We start from the raw sequence: 17,863 nt of genomic DNA on the forward strand, positions 1-17,863 counted from the left end.
AATTATGGAACTTTCGAAAAAAATTATTCTTTACAAAATAGCAATTTTTAAAATCACCGTTCAAAACATGTTTTAAACAAAGTGTTTTAAATAACCATTTGTTATAAATTCAGCCCTACTTGAACTATAGTGAGCTGCTGGACAAGACTTTGTCCCAACCAAATGCAAAAACATTCTTTTTCATCGCGCAGTCCAGACTTGGCCATTTGCTATTAATTGAGTTATCCATTAGATTGATTACCAGTTTGAGAACTTCCACATATTTTTAGGCGATAATGATCGAAGAGGCATGGGATTAATCACAAACTATAAGTAATTCGTACAAAACGAACACGGCATTTAGTGTTTGTAAAATCACCATTTCTTGATGATTCAAAAACAAAGGATATATTTTGTAGCCTTGGGCGGCCTAAGTATCTACAATTCGGTTTTCGAAAGTGCAATGACTTTAGTCGAACTGTTATTCTGTGGAGCAGTTGAACAATTCGTCAGACTTTGTCAGGTGCAAGTCAGTCCAATTATATGTGTATTAAAACAACTGGTGCAATGGTAATATAAGGTATATGTGCACCGGGATGGAAAGTATCTCTTAATTGTTGTACAAACTCGGTGCTGCACGGTAATAATAGCTCCATGATCGACTATGAAAACCAAAATTACGAGATTTAGTAAAGTGTTTTAAAATGAGTAGAGCGTCCCCGTGTTGTTTAATTAGCACAAGAGCGAGCAATCATCCTCTTCACGGAGAGTGGCGATTCTAAAATTCGTGACTGTCTTATTTCGAACTTAAATGTAGAGAAATAAGGAAGCATTATGCAATACGTAGCGACCTGCTATTGCCTCTCTTCAGGCCATTTCCGATTTGCGATCGTACACAAAATTTATGCTTGAACCTATAAGAAAGTTTTAAGGAGCAGGGAACCCTATTTTATCAAAAATTGGAATCAATTCTGCGGCTTATGTAACGATAGCCTATTCATGAAATCGCTGGAAAAGTATTGTTTCTTCGTGGTCGAGATAAAATCTTTCTCGGAAGGCTGCAAGTTTGCTAAAGTCATACTAAATTGCTGTATAATGTGCACTGAATGCCAGAAGTTTATACCTGCGGTATAGTCACCGTTCACTTGCTTACTTTTTCAGTACACGCATGTATAGATATACGATTATAAAGGGGCGAATCAGTGTAAGTATATCAATGCTTTTAATATGCAACAAAGCTAGTTTTCGAAACATAAAATTCACTAGCATGCAGCTCGTATAGCCCCTTCAGACAAATATGCTCGCATGGCAAATAAAATTTTCTTAACTGAGCACTGGCCAGCATATTTGCGATTCACGATTTAGCCGCGAGGAGAAAACGCCTCCGTGATCCTAATAGCTCATGACAATCCATACATAGGTCAAGAGACGTGAGCAAGACCATGGTAATTTTCTAGGTTAGACGAAACGAGGAAATAACACATTTGACATTGCCCGAAGGGCGATCATTTCGTATCGTTTAGGTTTAGACAAGGGAGCTAAAATTACGAATGTGAGAGTTCTATGGCTGTATAAGCAGATGGATCAATTATATTACATTTGATCGCTTTCAACGTTGCCCAGAAGATGCAAGCCAGAACTTCAAAATTCCTACATCATGCTAGGGAAATCAGCATATGTCAATTTGTTACGATACTGTAATGTTCAAGATGTTGAAATAGATTTTACGTCAGCACAGGTGATGTTTGAGTTTGAGCTATAGTGTTGATGTTGCCGTTGACGGCCAAGTTCGTTTCATTGGGTCCAGTGTTTAATTTAATTAATGATAAGTGATCATCCAGAGAATAGTGGATAACGTTACATTACTGTATAGGCGCTAGTCGTAAAAAGAGATCTTATATAAGATGAATTATGCGACACACTGCACGATAACCTGAATAATACGAATAAGCATAGGACCGGACCGCCCCGTTGACAATATGGGTAATAATTCCAATTAACCATACGGATATCGTTTATAAATTTACGAAAAGGGTTTGCTATATAAAAGAAATCCTTATGGACGATACAAGACGCCTTCGGAAATTCTATAGGAATGACCATGAGTGGTGGGTAGGCCTTCATTGTTCCGTGATATTCGCGAACTAATGCGCACAATCTTTGATGTCCAGATCCAATTCACGCCGATCCATCAATTTCAAATATAGGATCGAGAGTCTCTGGCAAGCGGACTTGAATTATCCAACATTTTTAAATAGTTCTCGTCAATTTTTTGGTTTGGTTTCAAAGACAGACAAAAGTCTGTCCCATTGCAGTCATCTTACGCCTTCGCACTTGTACTGGTTTCATTTCGAAATCGCCATATCGCCATATAAATGTCACGTCAACTCCCACATCACAAATTGCAAGAATGCAGTGTAGAGAGTCATAGTTGAATCGTCAACCGAGTCAAAGATCAAAAATGAATACAAAGGAAAGTTCTGGCCTGGATGACTCATTGCTGAAATATTTGATTTCATAGCATAATTTTGAAATTGAAGGCATCACGATTCACGACGAGTGAAAATATCAGCAACGAGGTGACCTGACCTTGAGAAGTCATCGTAACGCAGAGTTGATTACCCCACTGTCTAGTGGTCGCTTTGCTCACTGATAGAACCGTGATAAACAGCAAACCTTTGTGTCCATTTGTCATCTACGACAACAATAACCTCTCCTTTTACTCGTTAGGCTGGCACGAACTTTACCGGTTTACATTTTCTTACAAGCGACGAGTCATAAACTCAGGATCCAGGTATGAGGAAGGAATTATTGCCTCAAATTATTTACCCATCATATATGGTAATCTTTTTTCCGTTATTTGCACTGCATTGTTTTTGATCAATGCCGATTTCGTAATGACAGCAAATATAGTAAATAATTTGATTTAGACTTTAGACGATGTCAACATAATATCATATAATACTGTCTGTCGCCACGATATTTTGAAATTCAGATTTAGATAACATACAAATATCAACTCAACAAAGAACATTATTCTAGAAAAGAGCACTTTTCAGTCCGTTATAATATCGAAAAAAGGAAAATTATCGGTTTAAAAAATGTGGAGTTTTCTACAAAGTATTCAAGAACAGGTTAGTATCTATGATATATATACCCAAGTAAAGGTGATCTTACAATCACAGACAATATCCCATTTCTATATTTTAGGTTGCAAAGTACAGCACGTGGATTGGACAACTTTGGTATCTTTGCGTATTTGTTTTTCGACTATTCGTGGTTGTTACCATTGGCGGAGCAGGTATTTATATTTGTGTATCAATGAACGAAGGGGTGAACAATTATAGAGTTAGGAAGGACCAAGATTCTATTATCATTTCTCATAAAGCTACCGTTGGTCCAGTGTACCATTTCAGCTAGAGCTATGTTTAAAATGAAGATGAATTTAAAACACAGATTTTTAAAAAAGAGAGCTTGTCTTAAACATCCTAATTTTGCAACCTTATGGCATCTTCGATATCAAAATGCTAAATTCACACAACACGGAGCAATATTAAAGTGGTAATTATGAGGTAACATTGTAAGATAGGTTCACAGCTGTGCGGTACAGCACAGAAGACTACATTTCAACATTTCATAAAGCTATCCGATTATTTTTTGGCCGACTCTGATTTTGCACGAATACGCGGGTAGATGGTAAAAAACTGCACGAGCATCCACCATTAATCATATTGTCACGTTTTCACAATCTGTCGTAACATCTATAACCCAAAATGTCACCAAACATCTATCAATTCGAAAAGGCTGTCTTACAAGGACGTGCAATGCTTATATTATGAACCGCAGGAATTTCCACCGGTGTTGTGTTTTCGCTTCCACAAAAAGTTTCAATACCGCCTATTTATATACTAGTATGGAGTTCAAATGGAAATAAGAATTTGTGCCCGCAAAGTTTACATCGGACTTCATAATACATGATAATAATAATCAATGGGTTTCTACGCGAGTGTGCATTGAGTGAATACAGACTTGTTCTGTTGTGGCTGTTGCACGAGACAATAACATATCAGCTTGTTGATGGTTTTGGTAGCTTACAAACCGAGATGAGTATCCGTAAATCTGTTTTCTGATGATATCTTATGACGTGTAGCTTTCGCCTTCTAAAGGCAAGTACTCTGAATAAATGCCTAAGCAAATTGGAGTCCATGTGAGCACTTTCGAATATTAGGTTTGTTGAAGATTGCATTGCAAATTGAATAATTGCGAATGCATGCGGGTTACGGATATGTTTATATCAGTTTTGAAGTTTGTGCTTGCAGACAACATTCGAAACATGCTCAAACCTGTTTTGTGTGTTCCAATAGTCGATTAGTTGAGACAGTCACAGTATTTTGACTCGAACTTTGTAATATGTTGTAGTGACTCATCATTGCCGCCAATTCAACCATCTAGTGCAGTGGGTTACTAACGTTATTTTGTTACGTTCCGCCCTTTACCCACTTTGAGTCCATTTATTCCTCTCCATATTACAAAAAAGGGAAGTCATAAATCTTGGAAATGAAAATTCGTCCAAAGTGTATAGTAGAAAACCATGCTGCTAGGTTTCTGAGACTCATTCCTCATTCCGATCGGAAGTAAAGGCGGGATCGGAGACCACACAGCCGGTTGCCAGTTTGCCGGTTTTCGGTTATAGGCCAGCAGGCTTTCATTTCGTCGATGAAAACAGTCGATCGACTCGCGATCATTGACCGACTAGAAATATACCGAATGACAAGTGAAATCGCCCATCGTGTCGATCATCCTCATACCAGTCAAGCGGAGGCTAGGTGTGCGAAGGATTATGACCCATGTATCCCACATAACCCACTTTGTAGCCAGACAAATAATAAGTGGAGGTATCCCAAAAAGTCCCGAATCGCCAATACATATTCAGAAAAAGGATGGCAAAAACTGCATGGTCCAACGATCTGACAAAGAAAGGTGTTGTATGGAGGTGGTTTTGGGTTGTTTATTGCATCATCACAACGGATACTTGGCTATTATTATGTTATACAGTGGTTCTCAATGTTTTTGACCTCGCGGCGCCCTCTCAAAGGGAATAATAGTTCGCGACACCCCAGCACTTCAAGTATACTGGGTGCACGATTTCCGACGCTATAGTGACCATGAAAATGTCATCAAACGTACGTCATGCAACTGTTCAGCCGCAGAATCTGATTGTGGTTATTAAAAAAGGTCATTATTTTCGATAAGCCTCATCGCCTAGGATGACCATTTTTAGTCACCGTTATGGGAGCGGGCGTAGCAAAGATATAGAGATCACTAGGCGTAGTGGTAAATTTATCGCGAGTTTACCGTCATTGACGCTGCCGTTCCAGGCAGCATCGCAGCACGTTCCGAAGTGTTGGAGATTTACCTGGGCTCCTCCCATACTTCGCTGCTATTACATCGTCCTAACTAAAAAGACCAGTCGATGACAAATACAACGAAATTGAATGAGAAAAAAAAGTCGTCTAAAATATTGTCGACGAGATCAAGATGAAGCACAGTTACATAGGTAGAGTTTTAACAGACCATATACTTGGTCGATTCAGCCTCATCCTATCTTTTCATTACATCCAATTGCGTCTTGTGTATCACATTGTATATTGACTGTATTTGGAGCGGATAAAATAATAGAACTGTCGATCACACCGATTAAGTCTAGTCCGAATGCTACTCAGAATTTTAGGTATATGTCGACTCAACTCTCTGCCTCCTTTCTCGCGGCACCATCGGTTGAGATTTGAGAATAGGCTCTGCCCGTCCAGAGAGTCCAACTTGATAGACGATTTACCTCAACATTGACCACACGGACAGTAGCAAGCGTACAGGATTACAGGACTACTACAGTTGGTTCATCACAACAGCAGAGTTGTGATGAATAAGATACATTTCATCGGAGTTATTTCAGTAGGGTTACCGAACTAACATAAAAAAATGAGAGATCGTACTCCATCGATATTGCGACACTTTTTTTATATGCTACAGCCATCTGAACAATATATTTAGTGTGATAACACATGCGATTCAACAAATTTAAAAATAAAATCATTCCCTGAACTCAAAAATCCGTCTCCAGTGGAAAATCCTGCCCCGGTTGGGATGGAATTGTATCATATAAAATTACTTGTCAATTGGCTTAATATAATCTCATTATAATCATTCGTTTGTTTCAGTCTACGGTGATGAATTATCAGAGTTCCAGTGTAGTACCAAAGAGCCTGGGTGCGAAAAGATGTGTTTCAACGTATTCAGTAGAATGTCTCACTTAAGATTCTGGTGTTTCCAGGTGAGAAAAGGGAGGGGTAGATCGTTTTACTTCTTTGCGAATATATTCCCATATTGTCAGACATATCTTATGACTCTGCCATCTAAAACAGCCAATTTGTAGGGGAAACTTGCTGCGGACGACAAGTTATGTTTCTATAATTCTGCGCACAAAATATTTCTAGAACTAATAACATTTTTATAAAATGCTAGAGACGTCGAAGACAGCAGCGTGAGGAAATGTATATTAAATCAATCATGATCGGCTGTAATTCAACCTTAACAAAATGTGCTGAGACTTTCTCCCATTATAAGCCGTTTTATATCATGTTGTGTATGTTCCAGAGAATTGTTCATTTTTATACTTCTCTGCCGAAAACTATCTGCTCTGCTATATTTGACACGGAAGAACTTGATGTTTAGGGATATAGTAACAGTCGTTGCAACGATTAGTGCGAGGGTGGTTCTCCCCGTACGAAAAGCTATGCTTATATATATTTATACAATTGAATAATACATTCATATTGAAATAAACAAGAATATGTTCCGCTGACTCTCGTCAGGGATAATCGTCAGCAACTAGAACAGAGTTGGAAAGAACATTGTATATCAACAATCGACTCTCTCAATTGTCTCCAACTCTCTAAACTACAGTAGTTGGTGACGATTACGCTGAAGAGTGTCATCCGACAATATTCAGGCTTATAGTTTAATGTGAATATACTAGGGTTGCCATACGTCCGGAATTTCCCGGACATGTCCGGAATTTCACTGTTCAAACTGCGTCCGAGAGGAAATTCTAAAATATGCGTAAATGTCCGGAATTTTGAAGGCTCGAATTTGACTCAATCTATTTTCGTAAATTAGCATAAAAATCGTATTTTGGGGCAGTTTTATGTTAATTGAAATTTTTCTTCGCGCTTCGCGCGATTTACTGTCACATGTATCGATATCGATGTGGAACCACCGCCCTTGCAAAAAAATCAAAAATAAATAAAAATAACCATCTTTTACTGAAATAAGTCTAATAGTAATCGCAATTATAAGAGAACGATATATTCCTAGAGTCGGTCGAAAACGTTTGGATGCTTGCGTCGAAGACAGTGGTCCTAAACCCGGGGTCGATTTCCTTTATTCTTGGGATGGCGAAGATTTTGAATGAATAATCAGTTTTCAAAATAGGCCGTGAGTAAATTTGGGAAGAAAAGGTAATGGCCTGGTTTTAGTAATCAGCTTATCCATTTCTTTTCAATGGCCACGGAGCATAACATTACGGACCATGAAAGGTTGCAAACCACCGGATGTGCAATCTCCTGGTGTGGACCGGCATTTTGACTCATAAACAGTCTCATCCGAACGGCGGCCAGATGATTTCATTCGGCCCGTGACGAAGTCTGTTGTAGCTAGCAATCACCAGAGCTCACATTAGAGATGGTCCATTCCAGCAGGACCTATGTTCCACTGCTGTATACAATCGATAGACAAGGCTTTGCTAGTGTGACCTCATCTTAACATCCGCTAGTAGGCGCTAAAGGGTGTCCGGCTACCAAAATATGGTAACCCTAGAATACACTTTTCAATTGCCTATTTAAGTTCTTTACCTCCTAGAGCAGGGGTGGGCAACCTGCGACCGTAGAAGGGAATTCGTGCGGCCGTCGACATGCAAATGTAAGCTACGAATTCACTGCCGAATTTTCGGGAGATTTTGATTAACCTTGAATCTTTTCTTCGCGCAGAAATTTGTTTCTGGTACAATTAGGCGATTCCATTATAATTCCACTATACCGACAATCCTGATGGGGGGTAAAGAAATAACAGCATGCAACAAAGTTACTATTAACAATTGGCCCACCCGAAGATGCATTTATCATGTATAACTTTTATAACAAAAAGGTTGCCCACTACTGTCCTAGAGTCTCTTTATATATATTTACATACGCTATATATTTTCATACGTCTGAGGTCCATAAATGGTTTTCTGAATTCCTAATTATTAGCATATGACGGATGATTGATAGGTATTAATCCTCAAGTTGCATATAATACCCGGACAAGTGCAGAGCTCTACGTGTGCGACCGGCCGAAACCTTCAATTGAAAAATAATAACTTGCCGCGCCCATACTGCGCTCCATAATTACTTATATATAATAGGGCTTGAATTTGGTTCAATTCCAACCAGTGGAAGCGGAGTTATTGCCGTCGTAAAATTTGGATTTGAATAAAATAGTATTTACGGTGAGCACAACTAAGAATCGGTCACCGTAAATACTATTTTATTCAAATCCAAATTTTTCGACGGCAATAACTCCGCTTCCACTGGTTGGAATTGAACTAAATTTGGTGAGCATCGTTTCTGTAGACAGCTTAACACTTTCATGGGGTGAACAGAAAATTTTCAAAATTTTTATTTTTTATTTTTATATAATAAATAGAAACTTTATTCTCCTGTAGCAAAGCGGTTACTGGCTGGAATTGAACCAAATTTTGTGTGTAGGCTTAAATTAGGTAACCTAACAATTTTATCAAGTAGCCAGTACGATTTGAGAAAAAAAGTCATTTTTGAAGAGCCCTAATATATAATCCTACCTAATGTGTTTACATATATTAAGCGATCGTTGGAACCTTCCCGATGAAACTGATGTGTTTCCACTAACAATAAGCTTGCAACATATTGGGATTGTTTTGGTAGATTTTGACCGTTCGTATCCTTCTGTTTCAGCTGCTGGCAGTCACGACGCCTACCGTTCTATTTCATTTTTATTCGATGAGCGTAATAGCACAGATCCACAAGTCAGAAGACGAAGAAAAGCGATTACGGGAAGAGAATCATGTGAACGACATGCAATCCATGCTGTCGTCACAGCTACCCTCAAATGAGGTGGTTTATCTGTAATTCTACACGTATTCCCTTGATGACTATGCGTTACTTTTTAGAGCTAATCCAAATAGCACATTATCAGATTACTAACGTTATGGTTCGCTCACAACAGCTGCAGTATAGCTCAGTGGTCGCACCGCTGATCGTTTTCCGCTTTAGATGTTCCTCAAAACTCAGTCCCGTCCGAGCAAGTCAATCATGGTCTCAAGCAGACTACTGTAAAATTTGTAGCTATTTCAAATTAGATTCGACTTAGAATAACTGACTTCGAATCACTTGGAATTGAAGTTAAACTTCAAAATTTGGAATAAATACAACAAAAATCAAGTTCAGCCCACATACCATCACAGCTCATTCGCATATGTTTGAGATTGGAGAATATATGTACGACTGTACGTACACCTAGCTTGGCTCGTTTCGTGCAATACATAGTTGTGATGCAGCATTTTGAGTAAAACCAGAAATTTGATTAGAATTAAAATTAGAGCAGAGAAATATTTCACAAATTATATTATATTATTAGATTACTGGTATTTTGCTCTAAGTAGTCTAATTAGAGTCTGGTCGTAAGCCCCAAATCCAAATCCAATTATGGTGCGGCTTACTTGGCACTGCTGAGTGCGGATATATCTGTAATAGTGGCAATTCGAATAGGTCTTTGATATAGCAACACTACCGCCTAGCATGTCAACGGTTGGAGCTGACCCACTGCGAAAACCAGCACATTATCTTTGACAGCTAGCCTTTTGTGGAGTAACGTTCAAGCGATTACCAATTAGGGAGATTTTTACTACAAGACACGTCATATTTAGGATAATGAAAAAACGATGAAAACTATGAAGAAATTGGAGAGGCGCAAAAAGAAAATCGGCGAGATCAAGAAGAAAAAGGTGTTCAGTAGCGGTAAAGGTGAATTAACTGAGGTAGGCTATAACAGTGCTCTTCAACCTTTTTCGTCGTGGTACACCCTTTTAACGTTTACTCAAAACTCGTACATCCCTGTCCACATTACTTACCGATTCCATAATAAGCTTAATCCAGGCGCCGCATTCAACCGTAGAGTCGTCATGGCCCTCTGGACGATAAATACTCATGTTATATTGACCATCAGAAACTCCGCAAGGAGGAGAGCCCTTGTGGTATTCTGTGCCATCGCTGAACTCTTGAGATCTACCCTGTATATAAAATCTGCTAGTAGTAGAATCAGAACGACCCCGCAAGCTTACTATATATATACCAAAATTGCGAGGATAGAAACGAAAATCCAAGTCACCCTGAATCGAGCTCAGCGTGAAGAAAATTTTCAATTCAAATTAAAATCTCTCAGCGTTTTAGGTACCAATGTCGTTAATTCAAATTGTTTATTGACGGCCGCCAACGCTGGTATAAAAATGTGTGGACGGCCGCATGATTATTGTTTTACGGCTGTATGCGGCTTTATGTCCGCAGCTTGGCCACCCTGGCCTGATCGACAAAGCTGCAACGTACAGGAAATGCTGAATAATATTCAATGTTCGAAGCTACCAGACCACCATCTAACACAGTGATACTCAAACTCGGCCCCGAGACCCCTGCAATTATGTGCACCAACTGTAAAATGATGAGGAGATACATTTGCTTATGACATCACAAAGGGGATGTAATTTACAACCTGCGTCATTTGTTATGAACATTGTACGGCATTGCACATCCCGTCAACCTGTTCTGAAGCATAAACTTGCGAATTTATCGTAATAGCTAGTCTTCCGTCCATTGCAAAGCGTATCTGGTACACACCAGTACACCCCATCCGAGTGGTACATCCATTAAGAATTCTGGTACACCCTGGGGTGTACGATACACCCGATTGAAGAGCCCTGGGCTACAACGATACGTGTTTCTGTAGCGATGATCAATGTTCTTGAAAAATATTACGGGGTTGATATCTGCAATATAGTTTTGGTTAGATACCTCGCGGTACACTATTTCACACATGCTACATTTCTCAGGTGGTGTTTACAATGACAATCCACGTGGCATACTACATCAGCATCCTTATTCGGCTAGTCGTGGAAGGAGTATTTATATATTTAGGGTATACACTGTTCAAATTCATGGTAAGTATTCCTGAAAACTTGTTAAATTACAGAGGTACGTTAGTTAACTGAGAAATAAAGCAGTGTATTATTAAGTGACAGCTTGCATGACGGAATCTTAGGGAAAAATAAAGGAAACTAAAGGCATGCTTTATAATTTATATCAGTTACTTCATAAGCAATTAGGCATATACCAGAGGTTCATGAATATTAACGATAAGCAGTTCGCAGTCCACGTGAATTCTTTACGGCTTAGAGCGACTAAACTATATATCAGCAGCGTACATACAAATGCTCACCACTGACATTTCTGATATACTTTTGCTTTATCTGCCCTAATCGCGTGAAGCGCGAAATATGTTCATAATTTAAGATTGAATCAGTCAGTCAGTCAGTATGCTTTTATTCATCTCACCAACAAACACAACGTGTAAATTGGTATGGATTGGGAGACGACGAGGGACCGAAAGGTCTTAGATTCACTCGCCACACAGCATCGGTCAATAATATTGGTAATTGCAAATATATTGCTAGACATTTTTATCCTCTCTCAGTCCACGTGTTCAGATTAAAGGCAGGGATGTCTGGGGTGTTATCGTCTCGATCCATTTAAGGCCCGTAATAATAATTAAACATATTCGGGCGGGTCCGTTCGCATAATTACTTCTTTGCATGTTGTTATTTCATGACCTCTTCATCTGCTATGTCAAAAATATTGAGATCGCTCACACGCACTAAATTCAAAGACGCACACCATTTCAAATTTATATTTCTTCACTGCCAATTTTTATCTGTGTGATGGCATTTGTCCTTTGGGGTTCAGATTGTCAGGCAGGAATATTCGGCACCAGCCATTTAGGCGCCAATGGAAATTAGACAGCGGTCAGCATAAGGGAAGTCCTTGACGGCCAAGGTTTTCTGGCTGCCAAACTGTTTGGCCCATTTAAACATTATATGTCTTGGTGCGGCGTGGCGCGGTAATGGTCGACGCCGAAATGCCTATTTGTACATACTCTACAATATAATCGCTAAATCGCGCGTGGCGCGAAAATAATTTGAAAAAGTTGCACAAAGTTTCAAAAAATGCTCTCTAATTTATGGTCATTCATGAAAATATTTTGAGCTCCCTTCGAGCTCAGGCCCCGCAATTAAGGGATTTTGGGTGCGGCCGTTTCGGTCCTGGTCGTATGATAAACTAATAGGCTACCGTGATATAGGTAAGTTAGTTGGATCACATTTAGGCCTATACCGCTTTACGTAACAAATACACAGGCATTCAACGAAGAATTGAAAAATATTAAGGATCAAAGTCAGGAGGAAGCAGAAGCTGATGACGCATTGGATTTTTTACGGTTCAGCGTACCAGCGATGTTCAAGTGTGATCCAAAACTTGATGCGGCTGTGGAAAAAGCGTGCAGTCAAGTAGCTACTGTTGATGGTTCGGTGCCGTGTTGGGTATCAAGGCCTTACGTAAGCTCGACATCACAAATTTCCGATCGGGACACCTGATTAAGCTATTTTTCTGTATATTATACCAGGAAAAAACGGTTTTGATTCGATACATGAATTGTTTAAGCGCTGTTTGTTTTGTACTGAGTGCCGTCGAGCTTATTTACATCCCAGTCAGAATGTTTCTAAAAGAAAGAAAAGAACGGTAAGTGTGTGACCTTACGTGTGGGATTCGTTCATATAGTCTACTTATTTTTAAGATCCATATATTGTATCTGTAGTCTACTTGTCGCGTATTCGATTCCTATAGATATAGATTCTGTGGTTGCATCATTTTATTCCAGATTAGTATACGCGTTCATTCGGTATACGCTATCCAGCGCTCCTTTTTAGCGCTCGTACTTCTTGAGCTTTCATTAAATTATTTCGTACCCACTGTCCATTGTCAGGCCGCCACCAAACGCTATTCTTGAGTCCCAACTCCCAATAGGGTTTTCGACACAACTTCTAATACGGGTTATTCCATCACTACCCTTCATACTTATGATTCAAGAACGGATGCACTCTTTCCGCATCAAATAAAGCCCGGGATAACGCAATTCACTATCGCAAGATTCATATATTTATTTGTATCAGCCTACCAGGCATTTGTTGTAGACGTGCAAAGTATGAAAATTGTTTAAAGTTAGTTAGTGAATGAATTATGTCAATAATGTTGGTACTTGAATATGTTGCTATTATCATTTGACCCTCTCTCCGCCCACATGTGCTCAGATTTCCCGGTAGAGTTGATGGAGTTGATGACTTCTAAAATTTACGCCGCGACATTGTACATCTTAATCCATGTCACTGTTCATGACTTTCCTTTCAGTCAGGTAATTGTGAGGCGACAAAGGAACGGAAATGCATATGTTCAAAATCAATATGCAACGCATATGTTTTCGCCAGCTCCGAGTTATCAGGCGGGAAAGCGGTTCTCCGGCAATCTACCTTCAAGTAAGTGGACGACAACGATCGCATAGATTCGTATCAGAATGTTGTACTATCTGGTTGACGCGAATATATCCTACTTATTTGTCTGGTACACAGAACAGTCCACTTCAATTTCTCAGGCTGCGGACAATCCGAGGAGACAATCGTTGGTGATATACTATCTCGTAAAACTAGGCATATGGGCTTAAAACTAGTAAAAGTGATGCAAATCTATATCGCAAAGCTGCTTTCCCGAACGAAATCTATTGAGTGAAAACTAAGTATTTTGTTTCAAAACTCGTGAAGTAGAAGGGTTCTTAAATCACAAAAGTAATCATCATCACAGTAAGTATAGAGGTAGTAAGCACATGATAGGCTATTTGAGTATTACGAAAAAGCAGAATCACTTCGTTACTTGCCACCTCTATGGGCTATAGTGCAGAGGTTGGCAACCTATTTGCTAATCACGGCCACATTTCGATTACTTATGTAGCCTACGGCCGCATTCCAAGGCATAGCCGTAATGAACTAACTGGAAGCAAAATACCTATGTTCAACTGTCCACAGTGTCCAGTGTCCATGTCCATTTCCGATGACCTCTATGGGCTATTCTACTTTTCATATCGGAGTGGTAATGTGGAAATCGCGAGTGGTAATGTTTTGAATAGTTACCGGGATTTGCTATGGTCGCGCCAAGCGCGAAAATTTTTCAAATTCACGAATGGAGTCCGTCATTGATAGTAGCAGTATCACATATTACTGTCAAATATTAATCATTTCTCGACCCATGTGATCAGATTCAACGGTTGATATGGAATTGATGGCAGGAGTGCTTTCGCAAATTTAGTGCATGTTATAAATGATAGTTCATCTTCGGATGGGCCAATTGTTATTAGTAACTTTGATGCATGCTGTTATTTCTTCACCCCGCCCCCATCAGGTTTGTCGGTATAGTGGAAATATATTGGAATCACCCAAATGTATCAGAAACAAATTTCTGTCATGAGGAGCACACGACTCCGATTCCGGTTCAGATTTCAAAGGCGCTACTATATTGAAATCGAAAAATGAAGTCACATCGCGAAGAAAATCTCTCGAAAATTCGGGAGTGAATTCGTAATTTCAATTGCGATGACTACTTTGGCCTCCTCTGGGTATATGAGACTAAACTTCTTTCTATTTCAGATTTCGTATATGCCAATTCTGTGATATCGGAAAGTGTGGAACCTCCTCGATTCACGGTTCCCCATGATGGGATGATTCCTGGAGTAAACAACCCGCATACGGCGAGCTTATATCCACCCACGATGAACAATATCGCCATGCACAATTTGCACATGCACAACCAAGCCTACGTGCGCTATAATGGAGAACGAGAACAAACCACCCCGCATCCAAACATCGCGCCGTCGGAGTTTAGGTCTGTGAATGACGGCATGGCGTGAAGGAATATACGGCCCAAATTCCAAGAATCATCTTTACGATTCATAATAAAAACTGATGCTACTACAGTACGTGATATTCGCGAGAGATTCGGGTGCGTGAGATCAGAACATTGCTGGTGTTCACCGTAGGGCTTATTCCACGATTATTGTGCACCGAATTGAATATATGCCTTAATAAAAATGCAGAAACTTTGGATATCTTCGAAAAGTTGAGGGGTTTGGGGCAGAAATATAAGTGTTGTGGAAAAGAAAAAAAACATACTTTTGATTGATTTCAGGTAGGCCTACATTTTTTATTCGTTTAGCTTGTGCACAAGGTGGGAGTCCCCACATTGGTCGCCACCACCCACGATTTGGAGCCGGACTTAACATCTCATGTCTTGCGGCTGTGATACATGAGTGCGAACACCCGTTAAAACTTTCCTAATTGATATGTAGTTGAAGAGCTTCTTGGAGGTACAAAACTTCAGTATAAAATTGAATAGTATATTCATATTGAAATGAACCCGGATATTCTCGGCCGACCTCGTCACCTTGTTACCAAGCAAATACACGTGATATTATCTTATAGTATATTACTATCAAGGGGCTCCATTCTAGCAACACCGTTATTCGCAAACAACGGAATTGACAAAACTAGGATTATTGGTCGGTTGAATTCAGTTATACACCCCTAAACCAGTGGCTCTAGCGACGATATAAGTTGGCATATTTCAATTCTTCCTTTGTTATAGTCGTAATTAGGGCTGGGCAAAATCGAGTACCTGAGTGATTCGATTCTGAATCATGTATTTTGCTTCTAGTCGAGTCGAGTATTCGAGTATCCCTCATTATGACGTCATAACAGAATGGAATATGTCAACGTTCAAATATGTACCTTTTATGCCCCCACAAGAATATAACGTCTGTTATCCATCACTGTAAAGATACTTTGGTAATTTTTCGACCATGCCGATTTCATTGAACTTTGTGGCAATGCTGTGGGATGATCAGTACTTCGCAAATGTGTTATTTCCAGCAACGGTCTATAGCTTTGTACTATATGTTTCGTATGCTCGGACACGACTAATCAAGGTTTCAATGCTTCTACAGTGGAAATACCATCAATACTATAATCCCCATTGATCAATTCACTTTCAGTGACGGGGAGCGTACAATTTCAGTACTCGAAAAAAATCGTCTCTTACTACTCGACTCGAATCATTAAAATTAGTACTCGATTCAGATTCGAATACTCGAATCATTGTGCCCAGCCCTAGTCGTAATCCAGCATTAGCCATGGATATGCGTTGTGAGGAGTACAAGAGATTCAACTGTAAACGCGGTTGTTGGAATTTGCTTCATCAGGATTAAATCGCGATTCAGGTTTCTATGGAGGCCAGGGACTTTTTGAGCCAAAGCGGATGCAGCAGTGTGACATCAAATATTTGAATTATATTTCGTGACTGTTTTATTCTCCATGCACCTGCGTATAACGGTTTCGCATTGATATTTTCGCTTCTGTGAAAAATTACTTTTTGGTCCATTTGTCCCCAAATCTCTGACCTCAGTGTTCACATTTTGCCTTTGTGGAATTCGATCTCAATACCAGCGACTTGGTTCCTAATGGTGATTAGAGTGAGACCATAACACCGCTGTCGGGTGGTTATAATGAACATATTCGGCATTTGCTGTCTTGGGGGATTAATTGATGGAAGAATTTCGTCCTAAGAATCTAAGCATTTGTCAAATATGTGTTGAATAATTACGACTATTTTTTCATTTCCTCAAAATTGCTTCGCGGGCCGGATGAAATCGTCTGGCGAATCGAATGCGGCCCGCGGGCCGTATGTTTGACACCCCTTACCTAGAGTTTTGCTTGTGTCCACACCATATATGACACCACCGGGGCATTACACAATGACCGTTTTATTTATAGAGCGGATTTCACTACTCACATATGATAATAATTATTCAATCTACAGAGTACACTGGTATATATCCTATGTCTTTTGTAAAGCCGTCAACAAATACGATGAAAATCTAATTTATTATCTTCACATAAATCACTTCCTTGGCCGAGAGCACGATACAGTAAGACACCCCAAAGAACAGATAAACGATAGTAGGTTAGGGCATGAAGCACACGAAATCAATATTAAAGACAGGAACACATGTAAGTAATGATAAATAATATCAATTGGACAGGACGCCGATTAATTACTATAGTCCTGTATTCTGAAATACACGAACATGACAGTGACAGCTGGACGTTTCACGCATGCTTGTACCAAGGTCCCAGGCGGAATATTTGAATTCCTGGGTCTATCATGAATATGCGTGTTACTAATTCATTCAGAGGACGACTAGCTTGATTTTTTCACTTATTTTTATTATAAAGGAACTTCGTCGTCTCTATCGTGGAAACATCGAGGTGCGCAGACACCTATATGCGGTCATGGCCAAAGTCCATCGCCGACCAAATGTCGGATCGTTATATTGAGGAAATAAAATCATTTAACCACGAAATGAGCTTGATATTGATATAGGTAGTGCATTTCCGGAAAAAATCTTCCACGCATTAATTGATTCAATAATTTTGACGTGCATTTTATGCAACGCAAGCATTAACTCATTATCATTCGACTTGCTAGTGATGGGGACACCAGACATTAACAGTTCGATGAAATTGTGATAAGTTATCTGACACTTTATCACTTCTGCACAGCATGATAAGCGCCTCATGGGCTGCTCTTTTTATTATATGCTCTGGTAA

At 39.5% G+C, this 17,863-nt stretch overlaps 2 protein-coding genes across 2 annotated transcripts in view; both read left to right on the forward strand.

The window, feature by feature from the left end:
• Positions 1-190: 190 nt before the first annotated feature.
• LOC145455738 (gap junction beta-2 protein-like) lies at positions 191-15,304 on the forward strand. The gene is made up of 10 exons (XM_080333719.1): positions 191-3,113; positions 3,190-3,280; positions 6,198-6,310; positions 9,009-9,167; positions 9,980-10,090; positions 11,156-11,263; positions 12,545-12,712; positions 12,781-12,896; positions 13,563-13,687; positions 14,849-15,304. Exons 1-10 carry the CDS (start codon positions 3,081-3,083, stop codon positions 15,106-15,108), a joined length of 1,284 nt encoding a protein of 427 aa, XP_080189845.1. The 5' UTR covers positions 191-3,080; the 3' UTR covers positions 15,109-15,304.
• Positions 15,305-17,643: 2,339 nt separating this feature from the next.
• LOC145455736 (uncharacterized) overlaps positions 17,644-17,863 on the forward strand; it is a 61,230-nt gene continuing 61,010 nt past the window's right edge. Inside the window, exon 1 of the mRNA XM_080333718.1 lies at positions 17,644-17,859. Within this exon, the coding sequence (XP_080189844.1) occupies positions 17,817-17,859 (43 nt within the window). The 5' untranslated portion in view covers positions 17,644-17,816. The remainder of the gene's footprint in view (positions 17,860-17,863) is intronic.

This window comes from Botryllus schlosseri, chromosome 14 (assembly GCF_051294905.1).
Source record: "Botryllus schlosseri isolate E-star chromosome 14, Bs_hap1, whole genome shotgun sequence".
Classification (NCBI taxonomy): Eukaryota; Metazoa; Chordata; class Ascidiacea; order Stolidobranchia; family Styelidae; genus Botryllus; species Botryllus schlosseri.